This window comes from Pempheris klunzingeri, chromosome 19, assembly GCF_042242105.1.
Source record: "Pempheris klunzingeri isolate RE-2024b chromosome 19, fPemKlu1.hap1, whole genome shotgun sequence".
In the NCBI taxonomy this organism is placed as follows: Eukaryota; Metazoa; Chordata; class Actinopteri; order Acropomatiformes; family Pempheridae; genus Pempheris; species Pempheris klunzingeri.
Genome location: NC_092030.1, coordinates 13,620,014 through 13,637,122, shown reverse-complemented (window position 1 = coordinate 13,637,122; position 17,109 = coordinate 13,620,014). Strand labels below are relative to the sequence as shown.

The window sequence follows — 17,109 nt, the reverse complement described above, 5'->3', positions numbered from 1 at the left end:
GTAAGAGGCTTGTCATTGACGAGTCTCAAAGAACAAGTTTTAGTCAGCGTGCTTGGAAATTTAATATAGATGTATGTAGTCCCCTTGAATGATAATCGATTGATTTTGGAATTTCCACAAAATTTCCACTCATACATAACATTTTCTTAAAAGTTCAGATGCTCCTTGAGCTGACCTCTTTGGACTTAAGTGAAATCTTCCTGGGATACTCACGATCTCCCATACAATTGATCATTTAAAATTTGCTCACATTTTCGATGGTTTTTCCTTTAACGCCACCCTCAGGAAAAACGTGTAGCCCCACTACGAGTACTTTAAGGCTCTACGAACAGGAGAATCATCTCTATGTTAGGTGTTCTGTACAGCATTTATTTATTGTCTGATGAACATGACCAGTGCATCCTGTAGGAGCTATAAGCAAGGCTTTTGACTTTTGTTGTTTCTCTGCAAACTTGTGTGCACTGGAATTGGAGTTCGAAAAGCGAACACCCGAGTCAGAAGAGATGTGATAAAAGGCAGCTTAAACCATTGGTCTGGCTGGCATACAGTCGGCAGCAGGCAGGCAATCATGCACTCAGCAAACAAACAAACAAATCCAACAGATCAACAAACAAAGCAAATCCAAACTGGCAAGCCACGTATAAATATAAGTTAGGTCAGGGCTGGAACAGGCAGGCAGTAAAGGGGACCGTAATGCTACAGTATGGCTGGAAGGCATCACATATGATGTCTGTAAACCATTCTCAACAGTACATACTGGGGAAATAATGAGTGATTGGAGGCAGAGGAGTGACGAGGTCAGGTATCTGTGTGAGCAGAACTCAACAGCAGGAACTTATAGACTGGTGAGACATGACAGGAGATGCTAATGTGAAGGTAGGAAGCAGGAAGATGTGGAGTTTCAGTGGATGCAGAACATTAGGACACTTGAGTTAACATCATGACACATTCATTACTAAATCAAATATGGGTGGAATTAAATATATCTTCACAGTACAAAGGTGGTAATACAACTTCGTAAATTGACAAAAGTATAATTTATTAAGGCATGATATGGAATTATCTATCAGTTATTTGTCTAAGGTTGTATCTCAATTGCTATAACCACACAACGTAATGATAAAATCACAATACTGTATGTTAGAAGGCAGAAGCAAAACAAAGGCATAAATAATGAAGAAAAAACGTGTCAGTCAGTGTAAATTACTGTCAAGGAACAATTGTTGCACTTATTCAATAGAAAAACAATTGCTAGATATGCAGAGTTTCTTTAATTATCACTGTCACTATGGCACAGACGTGTGATACTTTCAATTCTACATCTGTTCCCAAAACAGCTGAGAGGGGGTTATTCTAACAAAATAAATGTCCCCCCGTCTTCTGCGCTCAATTCACTATATGCACAGCAAAATTGCCAGCAATCAGCAGTGTTCTAACTGCTCAGGAGGGGTTTCTTGTCAGGTCTCAGAGAAACCAACTCATAATCTAACAATTGCCTCCTCACCGTGTGAGCTCAAACCATTAGATTTCTCTTCTCTCTCAGCAAATGAGGGCTACTGGCAGTCCTGGTCACTTAGCTGCACTGCTGTAGGAAATCGCATTGTTATGCTCTTCTTTGGGCAGCCTGACCTGGGAGATGCTTTTTAAGGAGGATCCCTTTCGGAGAATTATATGCGTATTTCAGCTTTTTTGGCTGTTTGGTGCATACTGGATACTTCCTACTAACAACAGGCCTTGTTCTTGAGAGACTGACAGTCAATGATTGTTCAATATTTACTAAATCTATCATTTTAATAGTTAATTTCATGACTGTTGTGTGTGGTAGCAAAAGACACACATCTTGAATCACCTCAACAATAGTCTTTTTATGTTTTTTTTTTATTATTTCAGGTACAATGAAACTAGCTCATTTTGCTGATATATTACCTTATACAGTCCTATTTTCATAGACCACTCACATATGACATCAACATTTGAGGTAGATGCACTTCAGCTTAACTTCAGTCCATACGGCAGGATAATGGCAAAAAGCAATGCAATATTTACCTGAGAACAGCACGGCAGGACAGTTATTGGTCTACTCTGCACTGTACAGCCTAGATGAGTGGCTCCAGTTATGTTTGCCAGGTAGCCGGAAAATAAAACTTTAACATATGAGTGTATTTTTGTGAGCATCTGTGTGAGTCAGGCAGTCCCGGAGCAACACTCTTTTTTTTCTTATGAAAAGAAGCAGCTGGTGACTTCATGTGTGTAGGTGGATGCAAATGGTAGAGCAGTCCATTAGAAACAACAAAAATGCTGTGAATGAAAGGGACAAAAAAGAGTACATTAGGTTTGGGTTATTATTGCTTTACCAATGCACGGTGTAAGTGCAAGGAATTCTTCATGGGAGATTTCTCCTCTGAGTTGCGTATTTTAGTGCAGGGCATTGGTCCTGTAACCTTTCCTGTGACTCAGATTTGATTGCTGGCTATTGTCTAAGCTTTTCCATCTGCAATAATCCTCTCTTAAAAAGCCAGCCTGCAGGCCACCATTCGTGGGCTTCACGGCATAAACCGGAATAACTGTGCGAATCCTTTATAATCTCCCAATTGCCATCTTTATGTCCAAACGTGGTTTTGAAATACATTTTAAATTCACTTTGACACAGAAATGGATACTTACTGCAAATACGTCCACAGCTTTATCCTCCACAGCCCAGCCGTACACACATAATATAGCTGTATAAGAATCTTTGTGTTCACCAGAGAGCCGGAGCACAATCTCCTTTACGGCTCCCTTTGGAAGTAAAAGTCATTGGCATCAATTAGGGATAATCTTGTTCAGTGATCAGAGTTTAACGATTGGTCTGGGAGCAGTAAGAATGAAAGGTAAGTCAGCATCGGTGAGCATTGCATTTACTGATTGACTCGTGAAACTCTTTTAGCCCCTCTACTGCAATTACCAAGGAAATCCCATCAATACACACATTACAGGTCTTAATTTTCTCATTTAAATTCAGCCTGGTCAGGAGGGGAATTAAAATTACAGTGGAAACAAAAGAAACAGCTACTTTCCAATAGATTTTGCAATAAAACCAGAAAAAAACAATCACAATCAATTTTTTTTTACCTTTTTTATAATTTTTTTTCTAAAGCAAAATAATTTTGTTTTGTGCTTTTTATTTTCAGGAAGCAGTTTTGTGGTGAGCATGGGCAGCTTCCTGGATGTTTCTAATTGGCTAAACCCAGCCAAGCTAACCCTCTACTATCAGACCAACTCGTCCACACAGTGGGTCCAGGACTACTGCGGCCAGAGGGCCACTGAGCCCTGCGAGCAGATTTGTGATCAGGACACAGGTTAGTCCACACAAATGTGCAGACACACATTCACACACTTAGGTCTATTTGTTGGGCAAGTTACATCATTTTACCAACTATTTACCATACCAAGTGCACTTGGTACGACTATTTTGGTTCTCATAGTGAGCATGAGATGATACATTATATAGGTCATAAGAGCTCTGAAAACATAAATTACAATTGATATTTTGATGATTATATGCTTAGAATATTTGTAAAAACACAAATAGTTATTACACAGATAATTCAATAGAAGACAGTTAACATGTGCCAGATTGTATACAATTGGTTTGTAAGGTAATTATTATTAGTGATATAGAGCTCTGAGAAACTGGCTTTATAGGGCTAATGGGCACCATCCCAGCCATGCACTACACACTAATTACACACTAACACCAGCTTCCTCCAGATCCTGCCTCCATCTAATACAAATAAATGGGTGTAAAAAAAAAAAAAAAAAAAAAAAAAGGGTGCAGAAGAAAGCGCCCTAAAACCAATAAAGCAATGGGGTTTGTGAATGATTGGCTGAGTTGCCACCAGTCAAGAGCCCTCATTAGGGAGGCTCTCCCTGATTTGTATTTCTCATGCTAATACTGATTTTATCCTGCCATCAGAGAAGCAGAGCCTTTTAGTCTCTCTATTTTATTTTTTTAAGAAATAAACTATTAAATTAGGTTTAATATCGGCAGATGGCAGCAACGTGACCAAAAAGAAGCGGTCACCAGCAAGATGGCTTGGCAGGCCAAAGTTTTTATACGCACCACTGCATTTTGTCATTTTGCTGTCACTATCACATACGCCTTTAAATATTAACCATAAAAGCATAATATGACAACCAAGTCATGACAATATTTGTATTGTGTTTGTGAAAAACTGGAACAAATGTACATTTCAATTTAAAGCTTTTTCAAACCCAAGGGTTGTCTACACTTAGATTAAGTTACCAAGCTGAGCGTTTGCGTGGAGTCTGTTTTCTTTTTGTTATTCAGCTGTTGAGTAAATCTAACAGTTCTCTATAGTTAGAGTGAAGGCTTAGTGGACCAAGCTAGTAAACAACATCGTTGCAGTGTGTGAGCAGAAGTCTGCAGAATGACTGTTGCCCCACCCAGGTAAATAATCACCAGCCACCACTGCAGTTTGTACACAATAAGCTCATACAATTTTTCACCTATTTGTGCTGACATTAAAACCATACCGACAGAAGCCGTGCATGCAGTGTGATGATATTTATCTTCCCTTGAGTGGCGTAACTCCCCTGTGCATTTCGTGCCCAACTAGATAAAGTCTAAGCTCATTAGGATGGATTACATCTGTAATGTATGTGAAATTTATGTCACCCTGGTCAAGGGCATGTTGAGGGCTGATGCATAATGTATTAGAGCTCCAGACACTCAACTCAGTCAGTTCACATGAAGATGCCAAAGATGTGTTTGTGGATTCTGAATGTGTGCTGGCATGTGTGTATATGCCTGCAGCAGTCACTGTATGTATATGCACTGTGAGATCATTAATGGTTGTAATTCATTGTTGGAGTCATGCAGATCCCAGTACATTCAGCATTGTCACTTTATTACTACTTTATCTCCCCCTGTGTCCTTGTCTCTCTCCATACACTTCTCTTTTCACCTATTCTCTTGGCCTGGGACATAAGGACATCTCATTGTTCTCAGATTTTTCCGTTGTTCACGAGAAAAATGCATGTCCTCAGATGCAGAAGGTCTAGCGGTTCAGACAACGAAGGGGTAAAACGGCATCTATGTGTGTTATCAGCGTGCTTTGCTGTCTGCCACAGTGTCACATTTGAGCCATTCTCATCCCTCAGTTTTCCCCAGTTTGCAAATATTTTTGTATGGTTTTTTTTTGTGCTCTATGACCGCAAGCAAGGATCGTTTTACCAAGTTATCTCACACCACCTCTATCATGCGCCTCCGTCCTGTTTCAACATCATGCTGGGCGACTGTGACTGTTGACTACCAGTCACTGCGCTGGATGATCAATCCTCTCTGCCTTCACCTTCACTCCCTGCCTCAACTGCTAGCATAGAGGTTAGTGGATGAATAGCAGCTCTTATGAGCTACAGCCTGATAGCTTCTTGGAATCTAGCTGACCATAATTGGACTTGGGCCATAGGCCTTCTTTTTAACAACTGATAATGTAATAACAGCATGATACTGAGAATGTAATAAAATGTCCCTGTGACTGGGTTGAAAATACAATGTAATACATAATTTTTTATATATAAATGTAATACATTCTTTATATAGTAACATTATAATATATGACATTATTATATATAAAATATAATAACATCATCCCTATACGGATTATACATATAACACTGTTCTAAATCATATACTTATACACCCTACTAAGGAGGAATAGATTGCCGCCAGCACCTTTCCATCTATCATCATAACTAACCTCATAAAGACCGGTGAACCTCCTTAGCTGCTTTTGTTTTCCTCATTTGAAGTTATGTCTCCCTGGCTCCTCCAACTTCACCTAATTGGAACTGAAACTGCTGGGGTGTTATAGCCCTGCTTCATCTTCCCATTCAACACATACAGTACTTGCATGCACACACACACAGACACACACAGTAACTCCTATGAGAAAACATTTATATCGAATCTGCCCAAGGTCTTTGGTCAGAATGGCTTCTCCTCCTGGAAATTTTATAACAAGCATAAATTTGCATCACGGCAACAATAACTCTTTTCCTCGAATTATGATTCTCAGTCACGTGGCCACAGTGACATTCTAAAAATCATTATAATGAAACATGTCATTTATAACATGAGGCTGGTCATACAAGTGTTAGAGTGGAAAGAAATGATTTGTGGTGTCAAGTGATTGCCACTTGAACCGCTTTACATTTGTGGCTCTTAATTTAGAACAGAAGGATGGCTAAAGTGAGAGAGCGAAGGAAAAAGGTGGACAATGAGGACACAATAATTGTGACAAATTTTATTGGCAATCTAATACTGGTGTTTATCCTGCGCTATCCCCATGTGTAGTATCAGGTTGTGTGGCTGTGTAGAAACCTGCCAGGAATGTAACAGGAAAGGGACTGGGTGAGCACAGTTGGATAATTGTTGTCATCAAAGGGCCATTTCCTATCACAGGTGATTAGCTCTAAATTAGGCCGACAACATGTTCTTATCAGTCAAACATAACTTTTGGTGTCACTGAATAGGCTCTATGCACAGCAGAATCCCAGAAACACTATATGCTAGTATTCTAATAGTCATATAGCTATAAAAACTGTCAGAAAAGTGTTTTTTTTATCTCTGCCAACCGCAAGCCAGGAGGGGATCATGTGTGTTTGTTCGTGTGTGTGTGTGTGTGTGTGTGTGTGTGTGTGAATCTGTCTGTCCGTAGCTAATCTCTCAAACTGCTGGACTGATCAGCCTAATATGTTTTGCACACATTTATGGCTATAACCTCTTGTATTTGTGGTGATTCCCAATTTTTCACAACTTTCCACACATTTCTCATAAACTGCAGAAGAGATGGGCAGTTCCTGTTTGTGGCAAGGTGTTGGCTGCAGACTCCAAAGATTCACCACTAAATTACTTGCAAGATGCACACAGTCTTGTCTTGGCTGTACGGCAACTTTTGTTTGTTATGAGTTGTACAGAAAAAAAAGTCCCCTGCTAGTCTGTGTCAGCTCCATTCATCCCAGCCTACCAGTGACACTCGCTTGTCACAGTGACACAGAGCAGTTTGTTTATCTCATTTGAGGAAATATTAAGGCCTGTATCAAAACTGTGCTATAAAGTGTTGTGCAAAAAGTTTATTATAGAGATATGGTGCTCGTCAAACAAATTGATGAGATGATTCTCTCTTTCCTCCATCCAAAACTCTGTCATCTGAGCCAGCTGACAATTGGCTGACCCAACCAGTATACTTCACTACAAGCTGACTGGTTGAAGCAGGTGATGTTATGTTCTAAAACCAGCCAGTGGTGACTGACAAGCGGAGTCACAGGTGACATCATCTGAGATAAATAAATAAAGTGAGGATCCCCCTCTGGATGTAGATCACCAAGATCACGACTGCTGCTCCATCTCAGTGAGATAAAGTTCATGATTAAATACAGCTCAAATTATGCCCCTTTAGAAATACTGCTAATCGTCTAATTAAAACGTTTTAATTTAACAGACTGGTTACATGCCAAGGACGACAGGCCAATAAATTATTCTATTTGTGTGCGCGCGTGTGTGTGTGTATGTAGCCTTACATTTCATACTGTACCGCATTTAAAGCAATAAAATATCAAATCATGTTTCATCCGTTCTGTAACAACTTCATGCTGTCAGTCTGTAATACAAAGATATCATATCTGGCTGAACAAGTACAGAGCAGAGCTCCACTGGAAGAATCACAACCAAGTGCAGACACTTTGTTGATCTCACTTCAGTAAGCTTCAGTTATGACCTTCTATCTGAGGTTCTCTTCACTGCGTTTCTTCAGAGACAATTACGCAACCATTTTATTCATTTTCCAACTGTCGGAAATGGAAAGATTCAGTTTATTTTTAATTTGCAACATATGCACAAAGTACTCAACTGCCAAACTATGAGAAAAGGCCGCCTTCTCTATTTTCCTCCTGCTCCATTTGTCAGTAAATGTGTGTGAAGATTACAGTGTAGATTTTGCCTCACTTATGATGTCATAAGGGGATCTGTTGAACATGTGACCTCCTCCAGCATTTCTCAGATTCTTCTGTTTCTCTAAAACGGAAGGTGCAGAAAGAGGCTGAAAACAGCTGCAGTAGTCGTGTGTGGTATGAGAAAAAGAAACGTTTTTTTAACATTAAACCAAGGCAGCTTATTCTAGTAGGATCTCCAAATAGCAGTATATACTTGAGAAAGAGTGTAATACGGAACGTTTAAGTGCCTCGTCCATTCAGTGTACAGCTCACTTTATCTCTGAAAACCAGAAACATCATAAATCTACAGATCCATCCAAGTTCATCCAAATATGCTTCACCTACAAGCATCAGATGAAGTTTTGAGAAATTATTTATAAATAGTATTAACCTGTCCTCTTTGCTTTCATCAAAGTCGCTGTCCAGTCTGGTAAAATCTTACCACCACTGTCCTCAGGAGGAGTGAAATCCTCTAAGGTGACACTCGGAAGTGTTGGCATCTTTGACTTTGGGTCCTTTTCCTTTAGATCTGAGTTTCAGACAAGAAAACGGGGAATAAAAATCGCGAACAGAACAGCTGTAAAAATGTAATCTAAAACAATGTGTCGCTTGAATATTTGTGCGATCTCAATAAATTAATAAATTCACTTAAACATTCAGCCAGTAATTACAGACTCTGACTCATTGCTGTCTATAACTTGGCTTATTAGGGTTTCATTATCAGTCTGCAGTTTGAGGTTACGTTTATGATGTAAGGTTTATAAACTACCTCAGAATCTAAGAATATGAGAGTTGATTAGTTGACTTGTTCAGATATTCTTGATTTGGTCCTTGTCCCTTGAATTTCATGCTATTAACATGAGCAAACAGGCTACGCTTCTTATTTTGTGTGTGTGTTTAAATACTTGTTTGTGTTTACTACTTTGCCTACAGACAGCAAGCTTATCTTCGAACTCATCTCCTCTGTGCTGCTTGACGCGGCCAGGCTGCAGCTTCCATCAAAAATAGACCAGGAGCATATCTTTAGCGGAGTAGAGTGCCAAGCTGCTTCTTAGATGCCTCCGAAATGCGCTGCAGCACTTCTGGTGGGATTTGAAGCATTAACTAGAGTGGGTGGGATCAGCTTCGGTGGCCGCGTCATAGCAGGAACACGACACAGATGCTCCCAGTGGGATTTAGCCTTAACAAACATATCAATTAACTGGTGGAGTGTGTAAGTAGGAGAGACATCAGTCATGTTAGAAGTGGGTTTGTGAGTGAAGACAGGGTGTAATACATGATGGCTAGTGCAGAAAATCAAACAAAGGAAGAAGGTTGAGGTTAATGCATTAGGCCCGGCTGAGGGATAGTGAAACCCCCTGAAGGGAAGTCCTTTATGCCTTCATGAAAAGACAGCGCAGATGGGCAGGTACGAGCAAATGACCCTCTCAGCTCCACCGACCAGCTAAGTCCCAGCATCTGCAAAAGCAGAACAAGGCAAACAGGCTGGCAGAATGGGAAGGGTTGTCACATCGGCAAGCACAATCCCAGCGTGGAGTCATCTCAGATTGTCTAAAAAGAGTCCTATCCAAAATATAGAGTTTTGTGTGGCAAGCAATAATACGGTTTGCCTGCAGTGTGCCGACCTTTACACGCCGACGGTTTGCTAAAATGTGGTATGCCAAACAACATCAACCATTGGCCTGCTTGCTTTCTGGGTATGGGCAGCAAGTTTGGCTTGGAGAGATTTTCTGCTTCTGATGACAATGCAAGGTTTTAACATTAAGTATTATTTTCAAATAAATGTATTTAGATTGGGCATGTCAGGTATATGGAAATAATTGTATCTAAAATTTTCCATAGAAGATTTTTTTTTGTGAGCTGCATCGTTACAATAAGGACCAACTTTCTGTATTCTATACTTGGAGCTGTGGGCATTTGGATCTCAGGTGAAGCGGTAAATGCTCACCTGCCAATTTCTCAGAACCACTCCAATACACAAGTGGTGTTGGATTGCACTGAATTGTGTTGCCAAACACTAAACTCTCCTCACCTTCCGAGTGAGCTGTTTCCAAACTTTAAATTCCACTGCACTTGTAAAGGGTTGATATGTGTAACCCCTTATTTGTCTGAGAGGTCTAAGACTGTGTCTCCTTGACACGGACAGTCCATGTTGAGCATCTCATTCGGTGAGTGAGCACAAGATCAATTTTTCAGTCACAGGTACCATCAATTAATTGTGCACCGTTGCCTACTTCTTGGTTAACTACCAAAATGATTCCTTAACCCAGACATATAGATTTTGAAATTTTTGATTTAATGGTTTATCAGTGGTCGGCAATGGAAAATGAATACTCAGATCTGTTATTTAATGTTCAAATAAACAGGACTTGTGACACAGTATATATATATATATATATATATCTATATATATATATACTGTGTCACAAGTCCTGCTTTCAAAATCTAACTGAAGTACATTGTTTTCAGTATAAAAGTATATGGGATTGCTGTCACTAATGCATGAAGTGGCAAGTTCAACATATCCATTTAAAAGTCAATGCTGTGTCCAACACTTGTTTCTTTTGCTGCTATGTGGTCAAAAGATGCAGGCTTAAAGCTATGCGACATTGTAATAAACAAAATACTGTTCTTCATTAGTTAATTCTATGTCCAATCTTTTGACTTTAACTGGTAACCCACTAGCATAGGGGGCATAGAATAGGGGGCATGAGAGATGACATCCTTAGATGTAAGATGTGGATGCTGATTCGAAAGGATGCTGCCAGCGTTAACTGAGTTGTACCAGGTCCCAGCTTCACTCCCAGTTTGTTAGATGTCATTTATGAATCAACTGAGGTAATGAGCATGTGAAAACTTAATGCAATTGGAGCCACTAAATTGACTCTGAAGACATTTCGAAGTCTGATATAACATCAGCAACTGGTCTAAACTCCTAACATAACAGATGGATGGCACCGAGAGGGTTGATGTCTCTCTAGAATCCCAAGTTAACTCCAGCCAATGTAAAAGAGGTGCAGTTGCCATAGTGCATTAGCAATGAAGTTCAAATTTAATGACCACACAGTCAAAACTCCCCCACCCCCTCCTTGTGTGGCGTTTTTACTGCTGGCTTTATCTTTTTAAGAAGCAGGTTTTTATTGTCTAATTCTGCACTCCTTCTCTTCTTAGTCTCTTGTGGTTCACTCACCTTTTGTGTGCTGTCATTGAGTTTTCTAAATAATAGCTACAATCAGTTCAAGTTTCTCCTAACCATAATCGTTGTTTTAATATGCATGCACTGTACCTGCACCAGGCAGAGAAACTGACACACAAAACTGATTCTTGCAAGTTTTCTAAAAGTTAGTTAATCCAGCAGAATTTCTAATCAACCAGACATATCTCTTCCTGTTAATTGCTTGATCCTCCCGTTGCTTAAAGGAAAGGAGCCTCGTTTCACTGATTACTTGTGAGTGTGTGTTGCGTCTTGTGTCTCAGATTACAGGCAGCCTGTGCTTCTGGGCTGCTTCACCTCATCTGAAACAGCGTACAAAAGAATTATTAAACATTTTCCTCTGCAGCCTCCAGGCCTTCACACATATGGCTTTACAATACATGCACTTCTTCTGACTGTGCAGCTAGCCTGAATTGTGTGCTTATGTATAAGATACATGTCTAAATCGATTATTCACACTTAATTATAGTGTGATTACATGTTTCTGCCATTGTATACATTTTCCAATTTTGTATTGCTAATAACATCATGTGAACACTCCTCATGAGACCAATGTCTCTAATATCTTATTCAGGCGATAAAGGCAATCTGTCACTGGAGATAGGGCTGGTTGTATTTTGTGAAGTTGCATTAAATTATTAATATTGGCATATAGAACTGTACAATCTTATATAAAAGCTATGTTGACCTTTTGACACTACTGCAGGATCACAAACAACACCACAAGATGGCAAGATGAGACAGGAGGGGGCAAGTCTGCTTTCTGCTTGTGATCAAAGCAAAAGCTAAAACTAAAGCTTCTAGTTCAGAATTTCCAATTTCCACCCTTACCTTTCCAAGTCAGAGAGAGTTTTTGTTTCATGCTCTAGGACCCAGTATCTTTCATTCTAAACACTTTCAAGCAAAGACACAAATCAAAGCAAAACATTTGCCCACTTGCTTTTAGTAAGATGGACTCGTCATCTGAATTACGCTGAAATAACAACTGTTCACCGCAGTGTATCATCAATTCACATCCAAATTTTCTGCAGTTAGAATGCTAATGTTGAGTCAAAATAGCACAGGTCATTAAAAAATGTGAGCAAGCAATGGCAATTTTGTTTTGGTAAACAGAATCTGGATTTTAAACAATATGACTGTCTATGTAATGTTTTGGTGAGGAAGAATATTTGCATATATTTTTCTCTGATTTGATGGCAAAAGTGAATGTATTCAGCTTCGGCAAAATTTCTGCTTTGATACATATGCTACCTTTTTGCTACATCACCTTGGGGCACACCTAGGTCATGGGGAATATGCTAATCCTAACAGAACATATGTGTGGTAAAGACGAGGTAAAAGTAACCTCTGATTCTACTGTTTTATGAAAGTTTGGATGTTAAAACCATTAGTTAGAGTGAGGATCTGTTATGGCTGGGCGTGTGATAGAAAATATAACCATGATGTTATTGATATCAAATTCATGACATATACAGTCTGCTCGGGGTACGACTTGCAGACATACTGACGATAATATGCGACCACAGTATCGATACTGTGTAGTATTGATACCAAAGATATCACTAAACAGGAGATTCCTAATCATATTGTGATATATCCTGACATCTGTGCAACTGTTTTGATGATAAAAAGAAATTAAAAAAAAAAACTATATAGCAGATAAGTTTAAAAAGGCAAAAAAACAACAACTTTTATTTATTGCATTTTACCTTGAACACTGAGGTAGCAATCAAAAAGTTTATGTATGCTTGGCCTCTTTCACCTAGAGGTGCCTCTATACCTCAGTTTGGGAAGTGAGTGGGTGAAGGAGTGAATAAATGTGTGTCCTTCACCTCTGCTCTCGTCTCTGCATGGAACGCTGGTATGGCCTTCAATTGCTCACTAGGGATTTCATATTGTGCATCCAGGGTCTTCACCAATTTTTCAGAAACCTTTGTTTATAACAACGCTGTCAGGTTGTTAGGGCGTAACGATAGACTGTGTCAAAAGAAAAAAATTCTTCCAGGCTTGAAAAGTAAAGCCAATTCGGAAGTGCCTTAAACTTGCATTCTTTCTAAAGGCCCGCGGGGGCAGCTGCACTGGTTTCAAAAAGAAGTCTGATTATATAGAAATCTATGAAAAAATAACCCTCCTTCTTACTTGATTTATTACCTAATTATACATGTTCCTAATGAGTTTACGGCCCCCAATCACTAGTTTCAGGTCTTCTTTAATACAGCATGATGTTTATTTTGTAAATTATGGCCCCATTCAGCGTAAAATAGACTATAAAGCAGAGTATGCTTTAGGGCAAGACTAAATTGTGACTAAGCAATCAGAGGCGGGAAACAAAATGAAGATAGCGACGTCATGGTGGCAACGTCCACTTCTGTTGCAGGACTGTAGGTCTGATCGCCTGGTTTCCCAACTTTCCTAGAAAAAATTCAGGGTGATGTCAGATAATGTGGCTATGCATATTCATTTGATTTCCTTTGTATTAAAGTGGAGCTTGACAGGTTTTACACACCACGTTGTTTGTCGATTGTGTTCGTTCCATCCGTAGTAGAAATCGAAGTGCTCATAGACGTTTGACTTAAAGGAAAATGGTGGCTTTGTCACGTCTTCTTCTTCTCCCTTGAAAACAACATCTTTTTAGGTGAATGTGTTAGAGGACAGAATGTAAGTGTAGCATGGAGCTCTGTCACCGCCTCTTGAGTTCAGGCTTGCTTTGCCAGCGGTTCATTCAGCAAACTATCGCTCGTAGTTAAGGTATCAATCTGCTTTTTTGTTTGTTGTGTATGATATCCAAAGAAAGAATGTTCTATTAGATGTTTCGTCTTGAACCAAGCACAATCTGAGTATAACAGTTGTAGCAGCAGGCACAATCTCCCCCATCGCTCCCATCTCTCCTCTCCAATTAAGCACAGGTGCAGTCAGGCATTTTCACGAGCGCATCAGAGTTTGCTATGTAAATCTTTCCCAATTCATATGTAAGAAAAAACTTGGGCAACTATTGATAGCCCAACCACTAACAGACTACTAATGAAAATGCCAATTCAGCCAATAGCAGACTGAAAAGAGAAAAAAAAAAACGTTATTTAAATTCCCCCACTGCCATGTAGCTGGCAACGTGTGACCTCCATATGTGCGAGATGGATTTTGTTAAGCACTGCCTCTAGCTGTCAGGAAGAGTGAAATAGAAATAGGTTTGTGTTAAATGTGTATGTATATGTGCTTATTTGCATTTGCAACATAAATAGAATACATGCTTGTGTGTGAGTATGACCGTCTTCTCAAGAGAAACAGCATGTTATTGTATGGTTGCATTCAAGTTACAAAGGCCTCTAACAGCTATAGGACTTTTTGGAACAAAGGAGGAAGTACTTACAGAGCCACAAAGTTTGTAGACAGTTGGTCAACAAAATGTCAGACCATTACACACGAGACTGCTGTTTGAGTTCCATTTCAAACTGACAGTCAAAGTTGGTTTCCTTTACCCATGGCCATGGCCGTTTCCTAACAAGTGGTTATAATTGTAACCATGACAACAAAGGTCCCCTTATCTTGACAAAGAACTAAGTTCAACCCATACCATAGTCTTTCCCTAGCCATAATCAAGTATAACCAAGAATAGAAAGTGGTTTTATTTCTTAAACTGTAATTGCAAGTGTCGTTCGTTGAGACAAATCAGTTCATGGCATGGGTTACAATTGTTACTATTAGTTTTTATTCATCTCAAGCTCTTAGGAAATATGCTGTTGCAGAGTGAAAGAAAATTCAAATTTGATCAATGATGTAGATAAATGCACATCATGCATCATTAGTTATATATCGTTACACATTAGATTCTGTGAGTATACATGACGCCCTCGAAGAGCTGTCAGTATTAAGTTTATCCCTGTGTGCATGTGCAGTCATGAAGATTTTTTTCTTGCTTTTTGTACACTGCACATTTGCCTCCCTCAGGTCCTCATGTACAGTATATGGCAACATAAGGACTAAATCTCTGCTCCCAAAAAGCTAGCATTTTCTTGAGCTAAGCCAGTGAAGCAGGTAGCCTACGTCTCAAAAGGCAAGAGGGACTCTTTTTTCCTTCGTAAGGGCTAGATTGAGCGCGGTTTTTTTAGGGATAGCATCTTGAGAGAGATTTGGGCTATCAGTTCAAAAAGGGTATCCCCCCATGAGTAGCACAAGAGATAATTCCCCCAGATTTCTGTTGCACAACTCCTTTTAAAAAAAAAATGCTCCACCAAGGGACTCACAAAAAACAATCTCATTCCATTTCCTTCGTGGTAGGATGAGAAGGCTGCCGCACGCACTTCAATCGTGGATGGGGCAAATTGTTGTAGACAGTCAGGATTCACCTCTCATGAAGAACTGGATCGAGGCACAGTCAGCTGAATCACCTCAGGATTTCACTCATGCGGAGGAGTACAATGTCGACCACCATGTGACTTGCAAACGACATGCCCAGCAAACACACTCACTCACAATGCCATCACCACTCTGTGGGGCATGATGTGTGACAGCAGAGAGTTTAGTGCATGCAACCTTAGTGGGGACAGCTTTGTTCGGTAATGTAGGACAGAGAGGAGTAACGTAGCTCATGTCGACATCAAGGTAAATTAACAACTGGGTGGGGAGCGGAGAGCTCTTTTGCCAGTTTATGGGGAAACCTAGTGTTTGTAGATGCAGAAGGGCTGGCAAACGAGCTTGTAGCCTCTTGACATTAGTGTTGACATCCATGTATTCATGGGCAGCAGGCTTTGCCATGCTGAGCAGTGCTCTATTAGTGAGTGTGCACATGTCTGTGGAGGGTCTGTTGACATAGTTTGCAGCCGATTTACAGATTTCTCTGCTGCTGTGTGAAATGACTGCTCGATCGTTCATTACAGCTCATAGGAGAGCTGCCTTGGAAGGGCTGGCACTTGTCATGGCACAGGAAATGCATGACAGTGTCAGCGTTCAAACCCTGAGTCTGAAACAGGCCATGCTGGATGTGTGGAACTGACCAAGCTGCACTTGCTGCGCTGTCTTTTTTGTGGTGGCAAGCTTCTGTTTTGCATGGAGAGTGTTTTGGATGGAAAGCATGTGTTTGTGTCAAAAAGCTCAGTGAGAGCAGAAGTGGGATGGCTCAGAGGAACTGCTCTTCAGCTTGGCTCTGTAAAGGGCCATTGTGTTTCCTGTTTAAGCTGCATTGAGATGCACAATCCCTGTGCCCCATACTGCTATCAAACAAGGATTCCAGCGCTTCTGCTGGGCCTGAGAAGCAGCTTTGTCTCGGCCGCTTCCTGCAGGTGGGCCGAGGTGATGTGGATGAGTTGTCCACAGCTAGTTGGTGAGCCAGCTACTTGGCAGCCAGCTAGTGGTGGGACAGTGGGAAATCCTTCCCATGTCTCTATGGACTGGTGAAAAAATGCATACCTTGGATATCATCCAAGGTAAGTCCATAAAGAACCGGAGCCTCCATAAAGGACTGGAGCGCTGCTCCTGGTCGCAACCTCTCAGATTTGCTGCCTTTTTGATGGTGGTCGGCATATGGCTGACAGACTGCCTTGGCGAAGGAGAGAGCCGCAGTGGGGACAGGGAGATCCTCAGAGGCGGAGTCCTATCCCCATACTCAGGCTCCATGTCTCCCAAAGGGGAGATGGGAGAATTGGAAGGAGAGCCGGAGATGCAGGGAGATGACCTTGTCCAGTTTGTACACTAGTGGGTTGCCACCACGGTCAGCCAGGCTCCCATCACCACCTTCCTCCACCTGAACTGGTCCTTAGCAGTCAAGAGTGCATGGAGCTGACAAGCAGCCTGCAGAGTTTTTGCCCGATCAGTAGCCCGAGGCAAGCCTCGCAGCGGGGTTGAAGATCCGATGGTAGGATGTAGCCAGTGTGACAGGCTAGTGAGTGTTTGTGAACAGCTTCACA

The 17,109-nt window shown here is 40.7% G+C and overlaps 1 protein-coding gene across 1 annotated transcript in view; it reads left to right on the top strand.

Annotated features, from left to right (window-relative positions):
* Window positions 1–17,109, top strand: part of LOC139218828 (astrotactin-2-like) — a 251,718-nt gene that overhangs the window by 114,592 nt on the left and 120,017 nt on the right. The window contains exon 7 of the mRNA XM_070850535.1: window positions 3,171–3,338. Coding sequence (XP_070706636.1) covers window positions 3,171–3,338 — 168 coding nt within the window. The remainder of the gene's footprint in view (window positions 1–3,170; window positions 3,339–17,109) is intronic.